This window comes from Hyperolius riggenbachi, chromosome 9 (genome assembly GCF_040937935.1).
Source record: "Hyperolius riggenbachi isolate aHypRig1 chromosome 9, aHypRig1.pri, whole genome shotgun sequence".
Taxonomy (NCBI): Eukaryota; Metazoa; Chordata; class Amphibia; order Anura; family Hyperoliidae; genus Hyperolius; species Hyperolius riggenbachi.
The window spans coordinates 25151275-25175679 of record NC_090654.1 but is presented as its reverse complement, the minus strand read 5'-3'; the positions used below and the strand labels follow the sequence as shown (position 1 = coordinate 25175679).

General features: G+C 45.6%; 1 protein-coding gene across 5 annotated transcripts in view; it reads right to left on the bottom strand.

Annotated features, from left to right (window-relative positions):
* SMG5 (SMG5 nonsense mediated mRNA decay factor) overlaps positions 1–24405 on the bottom strand; it is a 93376-nt gene that overhangs the window by 24472 nt on the left and 44499 nt on the right. For 4 of the 5 annotated variants that reach the window (XM_068252169.1, XM_068252172.1, XM_068252173.1 and 1 more), the window contains 9 exons: positions 22794–22869; positions 19796–19971; positions 17728–17886; positions 15808–15867; positions 13573–13732; positions 12864–12954; positions 12696–12770; positions 11298–11436; positions 9305–10032 (listed from right to left, as the gene is read on the bottom strand). The exons of the other annotated variant lie outside the window; for it this stretch is intronic. In XM_068252169.1, the coding sequence (XP_068108270.1) occupies positions 9949–10032; positions 11298–11436; positions 12696–12770; positions 12864–12954; positions 13573–13732; positions 15808–15867; positions 17728–17886; positions 19796–19971; positions 22794–22869 (1020 nt within the window). In that variant the 3' untranslated portion in view covers positions 9305–9948. Of the gene's footprint in view, positions 1–9304; positions 10033–11297; positions 11437–12695; positions 12771–12863; positions 12955–13572; positions 13733–15807; positions 15868–17727; positions 17887–19795; positions 19972–22793; positions 22870–24405 lie in introns of those variants that run through there. 5 annotated transcript variants of the gene reach the window in all.

Genomic DNA, 24405 nt, shown 5'->3' with positions numbered 1-24405 from the left:
GTAACAGCCACTGCACTGCAGGATCATAAACTCACATCTCATCACTACTGCCTGCATCTACCCTTAGCCCGCTGCAGCTTACAGACTGCTGAGACTTCAGAGTAGTTCCACTACTGACTACAGTGCAATACAGGGACAGTATAACTTTATTTCCATTTCTGTCACAGTACAATCTCATTATTAGGGCTGCTCAAATCCGGATCCGGGAGATACCTGGATAGTTGCAATCCGGATATCTCCCAGTAAACCTGGGCGGGAAAGGAGGGGGGGGGTCAATCTTACCTGTCTGACTTCTTCGTCCCTCCCTCTGCGCCTCCCACGATGCATCACGCGATTACAAACACTTCCTCTTTCAACCCAGGAGGAAGTGTTTGTAATCACGTGACCGCCGCTTGGACCGCATCGTGAGAGGCGCCAAGAGACGGACCAAAGAAGACGTCAGACAGGTAAGATTGCCACCCCCCCCCCCGCCCAGGTAACTGGGAGATATCAGGATAGAACTATCCGGATGTCTCCCGGATCCGGATTTGAGCAGCCCTGCTCATTATATTTGCACACAGATAGCGTTTCGATTGTCAAGCTATGTACATACGCATTGGCTGATAGTATTATGTCTGAACGGGGCATCTGGTATAAAACAAGTTCAGGTACGCGCAGGGTATCATACGGTCTTGAGAAATCCTATATTACAGGGCGAAACCTCAGCACCTCTCTTAAAGGACAACTGAAGTGAGAGGCTGCTTTATTTATTTTCTTTTAAACAATACCAGTTGCCTGGCAGCCTTGCTGATCTGTTTGGCTGCAGTAGTGTCTAAATCACACCAGAAACAAGCATGCAGCTAATCTTGTCAGAACAGTAATGTCAGAAACAGCTGATCTGCTGCATGCTTGTTCAGGGGCTGTGGCTAAAAGTATTAGAGGCAGAGGATCAGCAGGACTGCCAGGCAACTGGTATTGCTTAACCATTTGGGGACCGGCCGCTTGGCATTTTTGCATGGGGGGGGGGCATGCGTGCTGGGCTGTGTCTCCCCCCCCCCCCCCCCCCCCGTGTGCAGCAGCCTTCACCCACCTTCCAGGCTCCAGCTAAAAGCCACAGTGGTCCCCTCTGCTCCGGCCGGCAGATGACACACAACTGTATCTGTCCTTCAAGCCTGGCACCCAAGACCCATCAGCATCCATAAATGCGTGTCTAGTGGATTTACAAAATTGGATGAACACCAGCTGGCTGAGGCTGAACTCTGACAAAACAGAGGTGTTGGTGGTAGGTGGTCCACACATGATGGATAAAGTTCAAACCGCTCACCACCTCAAACTAGCAATTGGGGGAGATACTGTACAGTATAAAGACTCTGTGCGAAACCTTGGGGTGATCCTGGATGGAAATCTAAAACTCAGACAGCAGATATCAGCTGTCGTCAAGTCTTCCTTCTTCCATCTAAGAAATATAGCGAAAATCAAACACCTTATCCCAGCTGAAGACCTACCTGCCCTGGTTCATGCATTTGTATCCTCCCGCCTAGACTACTGCAACGCCCTGTTCATCGGATCTACAGAAAAGGTTCTGCGACCCTTACAGCTAGTACAGAATGCTGCAGCCAGAGTCTTAGCCAATGCCCCCCGCAGCTCACACATCTCCCCAGTACTGCAATGCCCCCCGCAGCTCACACATCTCCCCAGTACTGCAATGCCCCCCGCAGCTCTCACATATCCCCAGTACTGCAATGCCCCCCGCAGCTCACACATATCCCCAGTACTGCAAACTCTTCACTGGTTGCCAGTAAAATGGAAAATCAATTGTAAGATCTGCCTGCTGACATTCAAGGCTCTACACCACATGGGACCCAAATACATAACGGATCTATTGGAACTTTATGCCCCTTCACGCACCCTCCGCTCTGCCAACAAGATGAAGCTGATTATTCCCAGGATACACCTAACATTTGGTGCTCAGGCCTTTTCCTACGCAGCCCCTACTCTATGGAACCCACTTCCACAATCAGGACGAGAGGCTCCCTCTCTGGACAGCTTTAAAAAAAGGCTAAAAACTCACCTCTTTTCCCTAGCCTTTGAGACTGCATAATGCAGGGTCACAGCGCTTTGAGTCCCCAGGGAGAAAAGCGCTATATAAATATTATTGTTATCTCTGCTCCTACTGCCGCTCAGTTCCGGGTCGCGGCTTGATGACGTCATCAAGCTGGGACCCGGCGCTGACGTCAGAGGGAGCAGAGATGCCAGCCAAAAAGCCAGCTTACATACATTGCCCGGGAATCGAACCCAGGTCAACTGCTTAGAAGGCAGCTATGCTCACCACTATACCACCAACACTACATGCTGAAGCCAGCCTAGCATGTACCATTGTGATATACCCAAGAGAAAAATGAGCTTGCTTATTTGCCTAATTTGCTAGATGAAAGCAGTGGGACACATGGCGATACTGCTTACAGGCTTCCATTCAAGACTTCAGAAAGATCATGTGCCCCCCTGGATGATGCTGGTGTAACACACACAGCAAAGGACAGCAATTTGAAGTCTGGAAGATTCCAGGGCAAGGGTGGGAAGGATGAAAAGCTAGGTGGCCATGCAACTAATCCTAAATAAAGCAGAGGGACACCAAGAGCCCCAATAGTGTAATGTGTCTTGGGGACAACAAAATAAATGAGAAGTTAAAATGATACTTACAAACCAGGGTCAACAATAGGCAACCACTGTATAGGCAGGTGGGTAGAACAATCCTGACCCCACTCAGGAATAAAAAGTCGCTCTCTGTAGACAGGAAAATAGGGTAACAACCCTCCACCCAGGGTGGACTCAATATAGTGTACAAGATACAGAGGCGCCAAAAGAATAAAAGGTAATTAAATGAACTTAAAAAAAAACAACTGGTTAAACAGAGGAGGCAGCGGTGGTCTTACCCCCTCCAAACAGACACAGGCAAGGACTGCGATTCAGTCAACAATTTATTCAGAACTCCAAAAAACAATGCAACGCGTTTCACGGGCCATACATCCCGCTTCCTCAGGCAAAATACAGTAGGAGTCACAGCATCTGTATTATATCAGCGAGCAGAGGCGCCGAGCTCGCTGATATAATACAGATGCTGTGACTCCTGCTGTATTTTGCCTGAGGAGGCGGGATGTATGGCCCGTGAAACGCGTTGCATTGTTTTTTGGAGTTCCGAATAAATTGTTGACTGAATCGCAGTCCTTGCCTGTGTCTGTTTGGAGGGGGTAAGACCACCGCTGCCTCCTCTGTTTAACCAGTTGTTTTTTTTTTAAGTTCATTTAATTACCTTTTATTCTTTTGGCGCCTCTGTATCTTGTACACTATGCAACTACTCCTGCTAACCTAAAGCTTAAAGTGGTGTTAAACTTCTTGGGCTGTCCCTGGGTGGGCTTGAACCACCAACCTTTCAGCTAACAGTTAACAGCTGAATGCGCTAACCGATTGTACCACAGAGACTGTGCATGTAGTTGCTGTTGAATGATTTTATGGGGATGTATGTGTCTTTTGGAGGGAGGGAGGAAGTAAGTCTGCTCCAAGAAGTTTCAGCATGTAGTGTTGGTGGTATAGTGGTGAGCATAGCTGCCTTTCAAGCAGCTGACCTGGGTTCAATTCCTGGCCAATGTATATGAGCTGGCTTTTGACATTGTACAAATCCCTGGAAGACAAGGGAGGAGGAGGAAGGGAGATGGAGGAGGAAGAAAAAAATAGATCACAAGAACAAGATTAGCTGTCAAAAGAGCTGTTGTGGGGTGCTATTTTAAGAATAAGAATCAGCAAGGAACAAGAGCCTAACTAATCTTTCCCTATGAGAGTCTGCCAGCAGCCTTCCCTAATTACTGCAGGGACATGAGTGACTGTAATGGCCGGCGCTGCCTGCCTTATATAAGGGGGGGGGGAGTGACTCCAGGAGATAGTGTAGCCTGATTGGCTACAATGGGCCTGCTGACTGTGATGTAGAGGGTCAAAGTTGACGCTAATGGTGCACTATGGGGGCGAACCGAACTTCTGGGAAAGTTCGCATTCGCATGCGATTGCGAACCACCCAAAGTTCGCCTGGAACCGTTTGGGCCATCTCTAGTTAGCATCCTTATTACTTGTTCACCAGATAAAAATGAATTGATTTTATGCCCGGCAGTTACACTTTAAAGAGACTCATGCTAAGACTCTGTTTTTAGCACTCCCAATCAAACGATATTATTTTTAGAACAGATGGCCAATGAGACAGAATTAAATCCAAATTGATGCTGCATTATGTAAATATATGTACAGCCGAACTCTGGTCCCCTACCTCTCGTGTCCCTACCTCTCCCTCTAGATTGTAAGCCTTTGGGCAGGGTCCTCACTCCTTTTGTGTCCTACCTGATCATGCACCTCTATTACTGTGCACCCATGCTATGCATTTGAGTGAACCTAACTTGCCTAACTCCATGCTCCCATCCAGTGACTGACTAAGCATTACCTTGTACTCATACTGTGCTGTGTGATCTGGTTTTCTTGTATTCCTGTATTGTCATATTGCTGTTTGTCACCCCTAAATATTGTTTGTAACCTAAATTAATGTCCAGCGCTGCGTAATATGTTGGCGCTTTATAAATACAACAAATAAATAATAAATAATAATTTATGCAGCTTGAAAAAAGGATTTGGCTCGGGAGGGTTTGGTCGGTCTATTGTAAACCTGCATAAATGTACACACTAAATTTACATACTATTGCATCAACTTGGAATTATCAGCATCTCAGCTTTTAAGACTTGCAGATCAGGTGTTCTGACTCTTAAGCCCAAGTCCGGATCTTTACTTTTTCCGCCCCCTAGGCCAAGTGTGTTGTGACTCCCTTTCTGTGCAGCATCATACCCCTCCTATCCCATCATCCCATTAACCCCGTCAGCGGTAACCCCGAGTCAGACTCGGGGCAGAAAAACACAGCTCAGAGCGGTAACCCCAAGCCTCGTGGTAACCGCCAGGTCTGTGCAGAGTCTAGCGTCTAGAGTCTAGCGTGCAGCGGGTGTTTGAACTCACACATCGGCAGCCATTCTCCTGGTCCTCGGAGGCTCTGGATCCCTCTGGTGAGATCGCCTTTTGTCGGCATGAGGACAGCCGGCAATCTCACTATAGGGATACAGCGCCACCTGGAGGACAGAGGGAGAACTGCAGCGATGAATCCCAGGAAGGTGAGTAAGTGGAGGGGCTACTCCAGGCTCTCTGGGGGTAGGATTTTTTTTCTTGCTTTTAGGGTCTAAAAGCACTTTAAAAATTTGTACCGTTTTTTAGACCCTAAAATCAGGAAGGAATCATACCGCCAGGGAGATAATGAACAGCTCCCTTGGACATTAACTTCCCTTTATTATGTGTTGCTCCCAATTTGCGGCCTCCTCCTTCATATGTATCAACCTCTTCTTCATGACCAGGTCCCCCCCCTGGAGCTGTAGCCGCCCAAGGCCCAGGCCTACGTGGCCTCTCCAGAAACTTGACCCTGCTTAGGCCTCTTTTCCACAGACAGCTGAAGATTGTAAATTCACCTCACCTGCCTGATCACCGGCCAGGCGCTTGCTTGGCACGGGCAAAGGACAGGCAGCCTCCCCTATGGAGTGGCCTCTGAGCAGGGCGGTTGCAGTCTTCAGACGTGACAACAGACTTTATTTTCTGCTGACCGTGTCACATGGTGTTACCAAGCGATGCCATTTGGTGGCATGTATTCGCAGCCGGAAGGCACTTGTGGTCAGCAGCCGGGAGGCAGAACTGACCTATATGTGCGCCATCCATGGAAGAGGCCATACAGACTAGTCATGCCTGCTGTAGAAGCATGACGGGAATAACAGAACCTAAGAGGTCGGCGTTACAGTGAAACAAGCAGCAGTTTCTAGAATTAGGCAACAAAGGCAACTTTCATAATTTGTTAGTGTAGGTCTGCTGTACGTTTAAGGCCAGACACAACCCTCCTCCCAGTCCTGCTCAGACACTCAGCGGTAGAGCTTGTTCTCTGTTTCTGTGGAAGTGCTTTGTTTAGTTAATGTCAAATAAATCACAATACAGAAGCGTACCTGGCCAAGAGTACTTTCACCAGAAGTTTCCTGCTGCACAGAGAGCGGCTGCCTGCTGTCACCCCGCTCAAGGGGGGGGGTGGCCTTGGTTAACTCACTTGGAGGGGAGACACATGGGCCTGGCTTGCTGATCACATACTCTTCCTAGGAGTTACCCAGAGCAGGGATACCAGGGAGGTACAATATACCCAGAGCCAAGGCAGTTTATTAAATCAGCACAAAAAAGTACCTCAAATTACTTCCAAACTTCACAGTTGGCATTTAGCATTCAGAGCTCATGTGGGGTCAAGGCAATAAGGAACCATAGATCAACACTTTAGCAATCTATAGAAGGACGACACCCAAATATTACATTTTTTAATTAATTAGTTAATTTGAGGCCTCTGCCATTAACCGTGCAAGAATGGCAGCAATTAAATATTCCCCTTGAAAATCAATAGGTGAATTTTGATTGGCTTTTGTAGGCTCCACCCACTTTTCTGAATATTAATCCGTCACCCAATGACCAACTGTGCAAAGTTTCAGAACCCTGCCATTAACAGTGTAAGAATGGCTGCAGTTTACATTTTCCCAGTGAAATTTGTATTCGTCTCCGCCCACTTTTTGGTTATGGGGATAAAAAGTATCCTATATGTTATGCCAGGTAGTGTACTATGTGTGTGCCAAATTTCATTCAAATCCGTTCATCCATTGTTGTGTGATTGAGTAACAAACATCCAGACATTCGCATTTATAATATTAGTAAGATGACTGATAATCTTTCACTTTTGTCGTTTATCTATCCCCGCACTCAAAAGCTGTTCTCTGCCAGGAAGGAGGTTTATGGCTGCAATTACTCCTCAGCGAAGATTACTATAGCCCATCGAGGTCCGGACTGAAGAAAAACTGTTGTGTGTGTCTTTGGCACTCAACATGCACATCTATCTCATCGTATATCACATCAGGTATCGTTTATAGTGTACTTGAACCTCAGATTCAAAATTACATACTTGCCTAAGAATATGGAAGCCTCTGGATACTAATGGGGCTTCCTATGGAGTCTTACAGTACCCTGTTGCCTCTAGAGGACCCACCAAATATTACCAACAAGTGCTTTTCGGAAATCAGATCTGGGCCACGCCCCTTGTCAGGTACAAACATGGCCGTACTGTGCTTACCCAAGTGAGATACACAAGTGACATGAATGTCGTATGTACTTTTAGTGTTCACTTTCATATATGTCTTTGCTTCTAGTTACTGGAGTTCAGTACCTGGGTATTATCTGAGTTCAATTCCAGATGTCCTGGATGCTATTTGGGTTCAGTGAAGTATGTTAATGCATTCCTGAATCCTGCTACAGCCAGTCTGAGTGGGTAGTCATAAAATATTGGTGCATGAGATACGCACACGTAGTAAGTAAGCCATGGTTTTCCCATTCAGTGAGCACGAGGTGTCCATGCTTGGCTGTGTTGTATTGCGCAGAAGCGGATGTCATGGATTTATACTGTGATCACGCGCCTACAATAGCGACCGTATATGCGCCTGCGTGTGTTATGGTTTAGGGAGTATAATTGGGTTGGGAAAACACCTGGACTCCGGGACTTTGCCGAGACCAACAGACGGGATGGATTGTGTCGCCAGGTGTTTTCCACTACAGAGGATTGACGGAGTCTTATCTTCCTTGGGTGATATTGCTACAACACTTGGTATAGAATGTTTAAGCTTACTCATAATTACTAACACTTAGGCTTCTTTCACAGTGCGATGTTATAATGCAGACTAACGCACAGCAATACTAAGTCTGTGGGACATTCACAGTGCACATGTTGCGTTGTGTGTAACTTGAGGCGTTATTAGAAAGTGCTGCATGCTGTGCGTTTAGCAATGAATCTGCTGCGTTACTTGTGTTGCACATGCTCAGTATTTTTTTTTTTTTTTTATATGTAACGCATGCGCCGTTTTCGTTCCATCACTGTGCGACGAAAACGGCGCACCAAATTCAGGGCTAAAAAATGCACTATAACCAAGTTATAGTGCACAATGCGTTGCGTTAGGGGCATGTTGTGCGACCTTAACGTCGCATCAAACGCAACATCCTGATGGGAAAGTAGCCATGATTTTGCAAATAATGTCTTAAAGGGAACCAGAGAGGAAGCACCCTTGTGTATTTTACCATATATATCAGTAAGAACATTAGAGAAAACACTTACCATGCTCTCTGTTTCACCCTCACTGCTAAAAGTGTCTGTTAGCAGCAGTCACAAGAATCCCAGACTGAGCAATTAAATCTGGCTTTGCTGGGAATGATTATAGCTGAGTCATTATAGCAAAGCCACAAGGGGGCAGGCTTGGGCTTGAAATAACGCCACAGAATACATACTTAGCTATAATCTTTCTGTAGCAAAGCTAGACGGAGCAGCCTGACTTCTCAGTCGAGGATTCTTATCAGACGTGATAACAGTCAGATTACACAGAGAACAATGAAACAAAGGGCAGATTAGGTGTTTACTGTCATGTTCCCACTGATTTATAAGGTAAAATACAAGAGGGTGCTTCATCTCTGGTTCTCTTTAAAGATACATTTACAATAGAATTATAGAACAATGCATACTATTATTGTTTGAATTATTCAGTTTTGCCTATATTTCTTTTTAACCTACTATAAGTAGTTTGCGCTTTGTAGCAGGGTTTAAAAACCCTGTGTTTTGGGGCAAAACACCAAGTACGGCTGCATCTGCGCAGTAAGCCAGAGTTGATCATGCATGAGCGGATCCATGCTACTACCCAGGCATGGCCGTGCCAGAAAAAAGCGCAGCCACAATCAGCTGGAGGGTCCCGGGCAGAGGACCAGAGGGCAGCATGGATGGTCCAGGAGGTTTCCCTCTCCTTAGGCAAGTATCTTTTTTTTAAAAATCATTTTTGGACTCAGGTTCTCTTTAAAGGGAACCTAAACTGAGAAGGCTATGGATTTTTCCTTTTAAAATAATACCAGTTGCCTGAATCACCTGCTGATCCTGTGTCTCTAATACTTTTAGCCACAGCCCCGGAACAAGCATGCAGATCAGGTGCTCTGACTGAAGTCAGACTGGATTAGCTGCATGCTTGTTTCAGGGTGTGATTCAGCCACTACTACAGCCAAAGAGATCAGCAGGACTGCCAGGCAACTGGTATTGTTTAACAGGAAACATCCATATCACTCTCAGTTAAGGTTCCCTTTAAGGGTTAATATATTCCCACCCCGGACACCACTTCATAAAAACATCTCATTTCTCCACTCATGTAAGATAAAAGCTCTGGTTTTCTTTATTTTATTCCGCTCGGTGGGAAAATCATTCGACATGAACATAAAGTAGAGAAACCAGGGCATTTGGGATAGCGGGAGGCGTGGGTAGCGAGATGCTGGGTATTCGGATGGGAGGATACAGGATGAGGGGAGGGAAGGGTGAGGAAGGATCTGGGAACAAGCAGGGTGGAGGGTTCGGGAAAGTAGGACGCTGTCCGATCACCACACTACACAAGAGAAAAGAATCTGGTCACGGTCCGGTCAGATCAGCCAGAAGCCTGGAAGATGGAAGTCTGAGACCACGAGGCCACATGACAAACACCAAGCTCACACAGCAGGAGATGGACACCGAACTTCCTCTTCCAACCTCGGATGGACATGCTTCTGTTACCCGAGACTGCAGATCTGCCACCATCCCTCAGAGATGCCGGCAGCTCCGTTTTGTGCAAGACATATCAAAAAATGATGTTACTTTAGATTCCAAGCTTGCTGGTTAAGATCTTTTGCCGTTTGGTTGCATTTTTAGGTTTTTTTTCCCAAATAGTCACCATTTGGAACGCCGTGTCGGCTCAGGAGGAAGTGTAAAGGTCGTGTTTGGATTTCTTTCACAAATTGCCATCACCTTTCACACCTCTGGACCTTCAACCCATCTCCTTCCACTGCTTGTAGAAATCTAGGATGTTCTTGATCTCGATATTGGAGCTTGTGGCGGCCTGCAGGGCAGACTGAGACAACACAAAACAACGTTACAACGGGGATTTATCAACGTGACTAGCCTACAGCAGGTTACTGCCTTAGCACCGCATCAAAAAGAGTATCTACAGGACGAAGCACTCATGTATTTTACCATAGATATCAGTGGGAACATTAGAGAAAATGCCTACCCTGCTCTGTTTCATACTTCATTGCTTAGCCTGCTTGTTATCAGCCCTGATAAAATCCCCAACTGAGCATTCAGACTGGCTTTGCTCAGGAATCATTATAGCTCAGTCATTATAGCAAAGCCGGAAGGGGGCAGGCTTGGGCTTGAAAAGACATCAGAGAAGACAGACTCAGCTATGATGATTCCTGAGCAAAGCCAGACTGAATGCTTAGTCGGGGATTTTATCAGGGCTGATAAGAAGCAAGCTGAACAGTGAAGAATGAAACAGAGAGCATGGTAAGTGTTTTCTCTAATGTTCCCACTGATCTATATGGTAAAATACATGAGGGTGCTTTGTCTCTGGTCCACTTTAAGTAAGCCAGAAGGTAATTGTGTAAACTCTTCAAAGGAAGGGGGGATTAAGTTAGTTAAGGTAGCCATACATCAGGTGACTTGGCGGCCGATCGACCATCCGATTCAATTATAGTCTAATGAAAATCGGTGTCGCCAAATGCATGCCGACCGACAATGCGACATTTTATTCCCACAGTTGGTCTCATGGCACCTGCACTTGTCCCCGCAGGCTCCGCGCGCACTTCACTCACTCTCCATACACGCACACCCCATGAGGTTGCCTAGTAACACGCGCGTATGGCGTCAGGGAACATACACGTGGCCATGTTACTAGGCAACCGCGTGGTGCGCGTGTATGATGAGCAGAGTGTGCCCGGAGCAAAATCTTGTCGCAAAAGCTTCCACATGCAAGCACCACGCCTCAAACCAACCCCAGACCTTTTATCTGCTTAACTGATAATGACATAGTGATGGACTTGCCCACACCTGCCCATGAAATAGCCTTCGAGTCAATTGTCTAATTACTTTTGAGCTTCTGAAATGAAGGGATTGCGTTACAAAAAATGCTTTAGTTGCCTCACTTTTTTATGCAATTGTTTAGTTCACCACACTGAATTAAAGTTGAAAGTCTCCACTTCAATTGCATCTGAGTTGTTTCATGAAAAATTCATTGTGGTAATGTACAGAACCAAAACTAGAAACAAAGTATATATGGACCCAACAGTATAATTTGCTCCATACACACAGTACATACGGCTCAGGGATCTTACGCACCTGCATGGCAGAGGAGAAACATTCTGGGTCCTCAAACTGGAAGCCGGTTATAATGGTGACCATTCCCGCAGTCTCCTCCTCATTGCTGCCCTGTGACACTGTCAGCTGCTTGCAGCTATCCAGAATCTTATAGAGGTGCCTGGAAGGAGCAGAGCGAGGTATAATCAGAACACTGCCTCACTATCTGTTAGTATATACATTCAGTGGGCACAGCAGAGTAAGAGAGGAGGTCTCTACCCTACATCCATGACACCGTCACCAACGCCTAGCCCTAACTGTCCCCCCCTCTTCAACCAATACTTAACGCGACTCTCCAAAACCAATGCCTAACCTTAACCACCGCCCCCCCACACACACACCAACTGATGCCTAACCCTAGCCGATCCCCCCAAACTGATGCCTAACTCTAACCAATAACTTAACTAACCAGTTTTTCTAAGGCGCCCTCGCACCACACGGCTTGTAGTTAAGGTTATCGGTTTGTATTGACCTGAGGAAGCGGGCTGAGTCCCGTGAAACGCGTTGTCTACAGTATAACCGTTTTTCTTTTAAATAAAGACTTTTTTTCACCAACGTGAGTCTTCATTGGAGGTATGAGATCGCCTTTTATTAGAATGTGTTCATCCCCATAATACTATTATTTTTGGGTGCCTCCCCAGACGTGCTTTACCCTGTGTAACTCTAACCAACATCTGCAACTGACGCCTAACCAATGCCACCTCTCCAACCAATACCTACCCGACCCCCCCAACTGATGCCTAGCCCTAACCAACCGCCCAACTGATGCCTAACACTAACCAACCCCCCCAACTGATGCCCTAACGCCACCTCTCCAACCAATACCTAACCGACCCCACAGTCAATGCCTCACTTTAACTGACCACCCCCAACCGATGCCTAACCCTAATTGATTCCTATCACAATCCCCAGAGATAGTAACGCCGCCGTGCAGCACGCCATTTTTATCAGGCGCTGAAAGGCGCCGACCATGTTAATTGCTGCGATTAGCAAGCACAAGTTAAATAGCGGGCACTAGGGCTGCCGGTTATACAAACTGCGGGTACAAATAGCGGGCTTGAAATCTCCAATTAGACATATGGGCACATATGGCAGCATACAAAAACTTCCCAGGAGCCTTCAGAGGCCAAATTACCTGCTTCAGTGGTAGCATGAATGTCACATTGACTAATATATCGTGTCTAACAAAAGGCACAGCAATGGCAAGAAGCAAAAGGGAGAGAGCTCTGCCCTCAACAGCTAAAGGATAGAGAATAAACAATGTACAAGGCAGCGTGCAAGCCGGGTATCCAAAGATGGGCGAGATTTTCATCATATTCTATAAGAACAGAGCTCGGCAAGAGGCTGAAATAGAAAGATCCAGGGAAACCGTTGTCTTACCAGGCGTCAACATCCTGCCGCTTCAGCTTCGTCCGCTCAAAGCTCTTCCCCGCCTCCTTCTGGCAGCGGATGTACCTGCAGCGAGCAAAGACCCAGTTACTGACAAGTCCCGCCCCTTCACAACACACCCCGCCCCCTCAAAACAGACTCCAATGACACAAAGCTTACCGATTTCCTTTCTTAAACTCTGCCTCCAAGTAACGGATCCCGTCACGAGCGCCAGCATTTTCCTTCTTTAGAAAATCTAACCCATCGATAACTGTAGGTGGACAGGAAGTAAACATTAGCGCCTACGTCTCCTACAATCCTCCAGCCGTTTTCAAGTCTATGGCATGCTACCATTACTGCGAAGACATCACAAGATTTTTTTTTTATAGAAATGTTTATTGAAGTACTATACAAATGAAAAAAAAAAAACCACCACCATAAGTATCGGTAAAGGATGCAAAACATTTCTAAAAGACAAAAAAAGGGTACTGTAATATGTATTTATATAGCACTGACATCTCCTGCAGCACATTACAGAGTACATAGTCATGTCACTGACTGTCCTCAGAGGAGCTCACAGTCTAATCCTACCATAGTCCTAGTGTAATGTCCTACCATATTATTATGTATTTATATAGCACTGACATCTTCTGCAGCACATTACAGAGAACATAGTCATGTCACTGACTGTCCTCAGAGGAGCTCACAATCTAATCCTACCATAGTCATAGCCTAATGTCCTACCCTATTATTATTATTATTATTTATATGGCACTGAAATCTCCTGCAGCACATTACAGAGTATACAGTACTGCACATTGCATTTTGCAGGCATCTGCCGGGAATATTTAGTTCTACGTTAAACATGGAAGTTCACCATTCCTCTTACCAGTTTGTGGGATGATGATGATGAAGCGCCCGCTGTTTGCCAGCTGCCGGATGATTCCCAGATGTTGGCAGAGGGCCTGAGTGTCTGGAATAAGGTATGGAGACATGGCGGACTGTGATTTAGGCTGCTGAAGTGTGCCCTCTAGCTGTGATACCTCCAACTGCAAGCAATCAAGAAAGAAAATAAATAAGTTAGCACCACAGATGACTGTGGAAGTGGATGTGAAAATTCCAATCAAATAAGCATCCCACCAATAATCCAAATTAGTGCGAATATTATGTAGTCAACGTTACTGAGAATAATAAGAGCCATAACTCATAGCAAAACCACTCCACGCAAGAACACCCATAATGACGCATATGGTTACAAATATCTAGTAACAGTCAATGGCACCCCAACAATTCAAGTTTATGCTGATTCTTTGCAAAAGTATGCAGCTCAGACGTGCACTAATAAAATGCAGCAGCTTCTGAATTGTACTGGTCCATTTCCACGCTGCATATCTTTGCAGAAAAACTGCATTCAACTCAGCATTTCATAGCCCTCAACTACAAATAAACACAAAGAAAAAAAAAATTGTCGGAAGCAATTTATTAACCCTAACCTACTTCTGACGTTCCTACCATATGTGCTGCTGAAATGTGCACGGCAGTGGGTATAGTTGTGAATGAGGCCTAAATCACGTTTGTGTGTGCCAAAGTCACTTTCCATCAGTAGTTACATTAAGCACCATATCAAAATGATCATTTCCACCAAATCCTGACAAAAATAGCAAGTGGCATGAGCAGAGCATAGTAAGTGAATAAACAAGGGGGGCAGCATTCGTTATCAGATATAGTGGTTGATTGAAACACTAGAATATGTTGAAGGCAGCTATATAATGTGTTGTAAAGGAAAGGAGATTGATGGAAATACTAGTCTGGGCTATTTATAAGATGCTATTTTTGGATTAGAGTAAAACCGCAAACAGACAAGTCAGATCAGCTTTATGAATGGCAAATCTTCCAAAAGTCCCTCTGTATATACAGCTGCTGTTTGTGTAGATCTGTCACTGGGGACCGTCACTGAGATGCCAATTTATCTGGCTAGCATGCAAATTTAAAGGGCAACTATCAAAAACCAAGTGTTGTTAAATTACAATGTCCAAATTATGTCCAAGTAGCTGTGTAAGCATTTTGTTTTTCACAGACTACAATAAAGAAAAAAACACACACACACACACACACACACACACACACACGAATGTTTATTTATGCTGCAGATAGATGCATTTCAGCCTGCTAGCTGTGCGCAGGTCAATGCATTATTCTCCTCAGACAGCCAACCCTCAAAGGCTGAACAGCTCATTCAGGGAGACAAAACTACAGCTGCATGAAGGTGCGTACACACATGCGACTATAGTCGTTTGAAACGATCGTTCCCCGATCATTTCAAACGACGATCGTTTAAAAAAAAAGCAGCCAACGACCATTAAGTCTAACAACGGATGAGCTAGATCGTTAAAAACGAACGATCTAGCTTGGCGGATTTTTTCCAACGACCATAGTTTGCAAAAGTAGTACATCGTTGGGAACGGTCGTTCGTACTAGGCTTGACATGCGCATTTCGCTATTTCTCCATGGAACTTTTCATTTTTATGCGCAAGCGCAATAGTTGCTTTACGTGATGTAACATTCGTTCTAACGATCAGATCGCTACACACCTTTAAAAGCTAACTTTACTTGGGTCGTTCTTTCGTCAATTAAAAGTTTGTTCGTCGTTCACAACGTACGATCGGTGTCGGCGCAGCACTTTAATGTTTGTTTTTTTTAAACCATGTAGCGAGCCCAGGGCTCGCTACATGATAGCCGCTGACAAGCGGCATCCCCCTACCTAACTTGACCGCCGGCGCTCTCTGAAAGCAGGAAATCCCGTTCAGAAGCGGCGAATCGGCGGCGATCGAAATATGCACGCAGCTAGCAAAGTGCTAGCCTCGTGCAATAAAAAAAAAAAAATTGTGAAAATCGGCCCAGCGGGGCCTGAGAAATCCTCCTGCGCAGGTTACCCCGAGCTGGAGGAGGTTAAGCTAGTGAGACCTGTCATCTGTGTTAACAGAGGGTTAACAGATGTAGAGCGAGAGATTCCCCCCTCCCCTCATGATTCATGGAGAAGGGGTGTATGCGTCAGACCAGTGAAAGTAATGTGATAACATTAAAAGGCAGAGATAAGCAAGGGGTCACTGTACTGGAGGCATACCTGGAGCCTGAGTTGAGCCATGTCCCTCATGAGTCGGTTCCGGCGAGCTTCTTCCTGGGCCTGAGGAGATACAGAACGCGAGAGCCGTCACATCTTTCCACCATCAAATGCAGAAACCACATGTTTCTCATCAGAATGGACAGCAGCCTGAACGTAAGACCCGCCCCTTCTGACCTCAGCCCCACCCCTTGAACATTTATTAGTCACACAATGAACCCTTGGTGGTCTGTAGATGCTCCGACAGCCAGGTGCTAGTTAAAAGTAGCGCTTAGAGGTTACAGAAGGTTGATTATCACAAGTACTACAAAACACTGAAGTCTTACAGTATAAAGTGAACCAGAGACTAAGCACCCTCTTGTATTTTACCATATATATCAGTGGGAACATCACAGAAAACACCTACCCTGCTCTCTGTTTCATTCTTCACTGCTCAGCCTGCTTCTAATCAGCCCTGATAAAATCCCTGACTGAGCAGTCTGGCTTTGCTCAGGAATCATTACAGCTAAGTCTGTCTTCTCTGATGTCTTTTCAAGCCCAAACCTGCCCCCTGCTGGATCTGCTATAATGACTCAGCTATAATGATTCCTGAGCAAAGCCAGACTGAATGCTCAGTCGGGGATTTTCTCAGGGCTGATAACAAGCAGGCTGAGCAGTGAGGATGAAACAGAGATCAGGGTAGATGTTTTATCTAATGTTCCCACTGATATATATGGTAAAATACACAAAGGTGCTTCGTCTCTGGTTCACTTTAAGGCACTCTAATGGCATATAGTAGCATGCAGTCAATTCAGGATGCCCATTTTTATTTTCCTGTAAAAACATTGCCTGGTGACCCAGAGTGCTCAAGGAGAATTCCACATAGCTAAATAGCCTAGGCTGTGACATCACTGGGAGGGCGGGGCTACATACCAATATATAGATATAGGAAGTGTTTCTGATGTTGAAACCAGAAAAATTGCCATAAAAGTGGGTATCCTGAATAATTTACTGCATTCTACTATGTGTCCCTACAGGGCATCTCTAAAGAGAAAACTGTAACCAAGGATTAAACTTCATCCCAATGCAGTGATCTGCAAACTTGGCTCTCCAGCTGTTAAGGAACTATAAGCCCCACAATGCATTGCAGGAGTCTGACAGCCACAGTCAAGATTCATAAAGACAAATGCATTGTGGGACTTGTAGTTCCTTAACAGCTGGAGAGCCAAGTTTGCAGATCACTGTCCCAATCAGTAGCTGATACCCCCTTTCACACAAGAAATCCTCACCTGTTCTCAAATTGACCATCAGAGGGTCTGTGTGGCTGATATTGTGGTGAAACCCCTCCCACAATGTGATGTCATGACCATGGCCCTGATGGTTTGCGGTCTGTGAACCTTGTTGCATTGTGGGAAATAACAGCTTTTTCCAACTGCCAAGCAAGCAGTATCTCCCTTTATGCATAGAACTCCCAGTAAACGGACATTCCTGGCAGGACTAAAGATGTCACCACCTGTGATACATTTCAGAATGTAAATCAGGAAGAGGAAAGATTTTACAATGGGCAAACACTGACTAAATCTATAAATAAATATTGAAAAAAAAATATGTGTTCATGTTATTTTCACTACAGGGCCTCTTTAAATCCAGTGTATGCGTGGGACTCTAGGCATGTCTAAAAAGCTGCTTCACTTTTCCCACTGCTCAAATCATTACTGCAGACTGAAATAGTAACACCGCATTCTCCCATAGGAAGACTCTGCAGTAATCTCTCCTCGTACATGAGAACAGGGGTAAGCGCTTGGAATAAGGCTTGTCATAATCTGGTGACTGGAAGCATGAGGTCCGGCAACCGCCACGCCTATTCCTCCCCTCCCAGCATCATCATCCCCGGCCAGGCAGGAAGCGCCCCACAGACAGGCATCCGGCAGCAGAGATACGCACCATGCGGAACTGGGCCTGCGCCTGGTGGAGGATGTTGTCCTGCTGGGACTCAGCGATGCTGGTAAACATTCCCAGCTCCGGGTTGAACTGCAGGACGTTCCCTTGGAGGCGAGTCAGGAAGTGGCCGAAGCTGCGGATGTACCAGCTGCGCACGACGGACTGCAAAGAGAGAACACCCAGCATTAATGATAAACCCAAACCGCCAAATACAACGCTACATCATACAGAAGCCAAATTATCTGCCACCCCCGCCCAGCCAGTCCTGCACATCACACACCCCTGCCTCGCTGCATAGAGAACACACCCAGCGTTCGTTATAAATCCAAACTCCAGCCGAACTGCCAAGTACAGCGATAAATCATACAGTAAAATAGTAAGTGCTGGAGTGGGTGACCCAGAAATGGGATTGGAAAGTGTTAATGCTCTTCTGATGTCTCATCCTATCCACCCCTCTTTCCTTAACGTTAAAGGGAACCCAATGTAAGAGGGATATGGAGGCTGCCATATTCATTTCCTTTTATACAATATTAATGGGCTGGCAGCCCTGCTGATCTGGCATCAGTCGTGTCCCAGAAATAAACATGCAGCAAATGTGGTCACAGCACCTGATCTGCAGGCTTGTTCTGTATTAGAGAGACAGAGGATCAAGCAGACAGCCGCCTGTGTCAGGAAATAAATATGACAGCCTCCATACCCCACACACCTCAGGTTCTGACACATCATTGCATTCCAATGGATCTGGAGGTGTATTTAGCTTACAGGGACAACAAAGGGATGATTTGCATACTCAGCAGTGATGCATCGTGGGAGACCTCGTATGCTCACTCCAACCTGAATTATCACAAATACCTTCTGTTTTAACCAGTTCTGGAAAGTGCCATTTGAAATCTACACCCTATTTTGATGTGGATGTGGCTGGCAGGGTGTAGATTTCACATCACCGCCGCGTGTTCTCGTCGCTCCCACTGATCTCACTGTAATCTCCCCGCCGCAGCTCACTCGTCTCTATGACGACAGAGCCCTGTGAGCAGGTTAGGAAATTATTTCATTGGCTCCTGATCCTGTCTATCAATGTAAGCAACTCCCACTGGCTTACATTGATAGACAGGGTCAGGAGCCAATGAAAGAAACTCCTCACCGGCTCACAGGAACTCTGCTATCATAGAGAGAGCAGAATGGGTGGCCTGTGGTTCCCGGTGTGCGGCGGGTATGTGCGGTGATTCGTCCTTTTCAGGTACCAGCGGTCTCTGTTCCTTAAGGGGGCAGAGACCGCTGGTACTTAAAGAGAACCAGAGTCCAAGCTTCCTCATGTATTTTACCATATATATCAATGGGAACATGACAGTAAACACCTACCCTGCTCTCTGTTACCTTCTTCTCTGCTAAATCTGCCTGTTATCAGCCCTGATAAGAATCCCCGACTGAGCATTCAGTCTAGCTTTTCCCAGAATGATTACAGCTGAGTCTGTCTTCTCTGGTGTCTTTTCAAGCCCAAGCCTGCCCCCTTGTGGCTCGGATTTGCTGCTTCGAGGAAAAATAGCAGGAAGCGGAGCCACAAGGGGGCAGACTTGGGCTTGAAAAGACATCACAGAAGACTAACTCCGCTATAATCATTCCGGGAAAAGCTAGACTGCATGCTCAGTCGGGGATTCTTATCAGGGCTGATAACAGGCAGATTTAGCAGAGAAGGATGAAACCGAGAGAAGAGTAGGTGTTTACTGTCACGTTCCCATTGATATATATGGTAAAATACATAAGGGTGCTTCGTCTCTGGTTCCCTTTAAGTGGTTAAGAAGGCAAACTTGTTTTCCATAGCATTTTAGTAAGAGGGCTTTTTGGTCCTTTATTGCCCCTTACACACTCCTTGGAGTTTTGGTTCACCATGAGCTTGCTGGGTAATCTGTAACTCAGGTTCCCTTTAACCTCTTCTTGACCCCCAGTTCTAACTTTTGCAGTTCCCTCGCTTGGCCGTGTAATTTGTATCATTATACGATTCAAGGAAATTGCCACTATTAATAGTACAGTTTCACAGAGTCAGAGGCTGAACAGCTGCAGAGCGATGAGTTACCTCTTCCAGGACAGAGAGATCGGGTCTTTCCTTCTCGAAGTTGAACTTGCGGTGTGCGGCCTTCAGGGGAGGCAGATTCCGGAGAGCGGCATCTTCTGGCAGCAGCAGGTGTTGCGTCACGTCTGCCTGCTCTGCGCACTGCAGCAAGCTTTGCAACTCGCTGCACAGGGACACTCCTGACAAGAGAGAGGGAAGTACAGCCTGAACTACAACACTAAACCTGGACAGCGTACTGGTAAGGCTGCTGCCTTTCATGTGGGATTTGAGCCGCTTGACAAGGGTTCGAATCCTGGCTCAAACCAGTATGTAAAACAGTAAGGAGTCTCTGGGCAAGGCTCCCTACTAGACCTGGTTGCCTGTGGAGTGCACACTAGTGGCTGCAGCTCTGGCGCTTTGTGTTCGCCTAGAGAAAAGCATGATATACATGTTCCTTGCTTGTCTAAAACATCCAGTTATTTACAGCTATGTTATGCTGGTTACACGCGGTAAGATTTTCAGTGCGATTTTGCAACCCGATTGTTTTTCCTGCACGATTCTGCACTCGATTCTCTTATCTTCAATGGTTTTTCTTATCTTTTTCCATTCACTGCTATGAGAAATTGAGCGCGGAAACGATCGGGAGCAATATCGGACATGACTGATTTTAATCGGATCCATCTGTCGCACAGAAAAATCATACCCTGTGTATTAGGCATTACAGCAACAAGACACAAAGGGCCTGGTGTGTAATGACGGTGTGTACAAGGATTAAAATAATAAGACACCATTATATATTCCAAAAAAAAAAAAAAAAAAAGTCAACTTCAACCCCCAAATAATCCTGTATTGTCCTCAACAATTCTATTCATTACAGCCTCAGGCAGGGCGTACGAGAGGAATCGGCGCGGGAGACTTGGGCGCAGGACACAGCCGGTATATGGCTGATCCTGCTGCTGCACAAGTCCCAGCGATGTTAAAGGGGAACTTCAGCCTAAACAAACATACTGTCATTAAGTTACATTAGTTATGTTAATTAGAATAGATAGGTAATATAATCTCTTACCCACCCTAATTTAAAAGAACTGGAAAATGTTTGTGTTTCATGGGGGCTGCCATCTTTGTCATGGGGGCAGCCATCTTTTTGGTTGAAAGGAGGTGACGGGGAGCATGAGACACAGTTCCAGCTATCCTGTGTCCTGATCACCCCTCCCAGCTGCATGTGCTAGGCTTCAAATGTCAAATTCAAAAATGTAAAAAAAAAAAAAATCCCATCATGCTTTGCACAGCATCAGGGGAAAAATGCCCGGGCAGTTTTTTTCTGTGCAGCTAAAAATGAGGCTTGTATAAGAGAAACAAAGTTCTGATGCTGTGAAAGTGTTAAAGAAACACCAGGCCTTTTCAGTGCTGTTGAGTCTATTTTTAGTCTGGAGGTTCACTTTAAATACTATTCCCCCTCCAGGCCGCCATGGATGGTGGGGAATGAAATAATTCGGCTTCCAGCAATTGCTGGAAGCCGAATTATTAGGTTTTAAAAGTAACTCCAGTCCCGATGGCGCTGAAGATACTCCCTGTGCCTGCTATAGCCATAATTCCTATTACGGCCTATGGTGGCACCGGCTGCGCCCAAATCTCCTGCGCTGGTTTCAGCGTGTTCGCAGACAGGGCCCTCCCCCTAGTGTTTCCAGCTTGATTATGCAATCTCACCATCTGTCACCCCTCTTGCGGACTAGAACAGTTTCTATTTTGACCAAAGATACTGAACTACTGTTACCAAACAATTTGCATGATCTTGTTTTGTTGGGAGCTCTTTGTATGTCCTACCTTGTATGTTAACCACTTGAGCCCCACAGGTTTATACCCCCCAATGGCCAGGCCATTTTTTTTACAATTTGGCACTTCACAACTTTAATGGTTTATTGCTTGGTCATACAATTTAGCACCCAAATTAATTTTTTTGCCCTTTCTTCTCACAAAATAGAGCTTTCTTTTGAAGGTATTTGATTGCTGTTGTTGCCATCAGTAGTTTTTATTATTTTGTTTAAAAAGGCCCAACATTTTATTATTTTATATATAAAAAAAAAATAAAAAAAATATACAGATCAGTTAATTGGCCCTAAACTAAGACACATACACTACACATACATAGACATATGACTATTGTAGGGATTGGATTTTGAGCCCCTCTGAGGGACAGTTAGTGACAAAACAACAGCGCTGCAGAAAAGGAAGAGGTCAGCGCTATATAAATATTTACCTAAATAAACAGCCTGCCAGCGCCAATCGCTGGCTGACAGGCTGATGGCTGGGTTCCTCTGCGTGCAGTGACGAGAGAGCATGCTCGTGCGGGCTCGTATCAATTTTCGCTCCTCGCAAGATGACATATATGGCATCGCTGAGGAACAACAGAGCCTCTTTGCTGCCACCATCCTGCGTTAAGCGGTCGGCAAGAGGTTAAAGGGTCACTTAAGTAATCAAACAAAATGACTTTTACTCACCTGGGGCTTCAGGAGCCGACAGGCTGGGAACGCGAGTGATTCTTCGCGTTCCCGGCCGCAATAGTGCCCTGTATGCTGTTCTATGGTATATGATATATGCTATAGCAGCATACAGGGCGCTATTGTGGTCGGGGCCACGAAGAATCACTCGCGTTCCCAGCCTGTCCCCGAAACCGGAAGTAGCCGCCGGCGGGGACAGGAGGATCGGAGCGAGGCTGCGAGGGCACTGGACAGCTGCAGGGGGCTATTGGAAGCCCCAGGTGAGTAAAACTCATTTTTTTGGGATGACTTAAGTGTCCCTTTAACCCATTTATCTATTGTGCAGTGCTGAATAATATGTTGGCGCTTTATAAATACAAATAATAAAATTAATAATATTTTCACTACAGTCCCCCTTTACACTGGAAGGCAAGCTGGTAGTTATTAGTATTTCTAATGTTCTAGGTATATACGGTAATTCCTGTGTGGACAATCCAGACATGTTATACAGATAGGACACAGCATTACTGGGGAGCTCTCCTTACCAGATTCCTGGATTTTGGATGCGGACGGCAAAAGGTTTAGAAGAACTGACAAGCGGTTCCATAAACTCTGCGAACTCTGCAGGAGAACAATGAGAGGGTCAGTGAAAAAAGAAAATCCTTAAAGGGGCACTATGGCGAAAAATTGTAAAATTTATAATATGTGCAAACATATAGAAATAAGAAGTAAGTTTTTTCCAGAGTAAAATGAGCCATAAATTACTTTTCTCCTTTGTTGCTGTCACTTACAGTAGGTAGTAGAAATCTAACAGAAGCGACATGTTATGGACTAGTCCATCTATTTATACGGGATTCTCAGGGATTTATTTATTTTCAAAAGCACTTATTGAATGGCAGTTGCTCTGTCCAACTGCCAAAAAACTGTAGCGAGCAGGGAAGCTGGCAAGCATCATTGTCTTTATAAAGAATAAATGCCTTGCTGAGAATCCCCCCAAGAAAAGATGGGCTAGTCCAAAGCCTGTCGCTTCTGTCAGTGCGTATCTAGAGGGGTGCAGGCATGGTTCCTGCCACAGGATCAATGCCTACCTCCTCCTCCCTCGTACTGTACAGTTATACAGGGGGATGCCTTTCACTACCTATACTGGCTACTTACTTTAGTTATACTTTATTATTTTATCTGGATGCTTGTGACTAATTAATATTTTGTGGGCATGTGACTACTTGAGGACAATAACACATATGCAAGAAAAGAAAGTGTTAATATGGGACCAGGGTGTCTGACCAGGCGGGAGCACAATTTCAGTGTTTGCTACAGGCACTATATTACTCAGAAAGGGCCCCTGACCATTCATCAGTTTGATGCGCATTCAGGAATCTTTCAAAAATATTTCATCATCAAGGTTGTCCACTTTCAGAGACATCTACATAAACATTTGGTTCTCCTCACTTGGCATACATACTCAAAGGGAAAAAGGTCAAATCAATTGTTTCTTTAAAAAGTAAAACTTCTTAAAATGACATAGGTTAAAGGGTATCAAATCTGGCATTGATACAATTTTCTGTCCCAGATTAGCAAGTAAGATGATAGGCAATACAGGAGTTAACAAGATAGGGGGGGGGGGGAGGGTTAAGAGTCAGGGGATGTAGACAAGCAGTACGAAGGCAGGCCTTTGCTGCACTCCAATGTAAACCAAGAGGCTCTGCTGTCTTATAATATGGCCATATATGGTCAAAAACAATATATTTATGTTACATTTCAGGGACTCTTTAAAAATTAAGCTGTGCTTTGTCTATACAAATATTTCCAAAGCCTTCACGATGACTCCGGAATGCGTATTTGACAGGCTGGTCGAATAAATTCATCAGGGGATGGGGGTGGGGCAGGGTTGGACTAGACAGAGAGAGAGAGGATGGGGAAGGCTCAATGAGATTCAGGGCCTTCCCTCTCCATAGGGGCGCAGTTTGGTGGTTAATGGAATAGAGTGCCTGGTGTGGTGGTTAATGGAATAGGGGGGCCTGGTGTGGTGGTTAATGGAATAGGGGGGCCTGGTGTGGTGGTTAATGGAATAGGGGGGCCTGGTGTGGTGGTTAATGGAATAGTGGCCTCCTGTGGTGGTTAATGGAATAGGGGGGCCTCCTGTGGTGGTTAATGGAA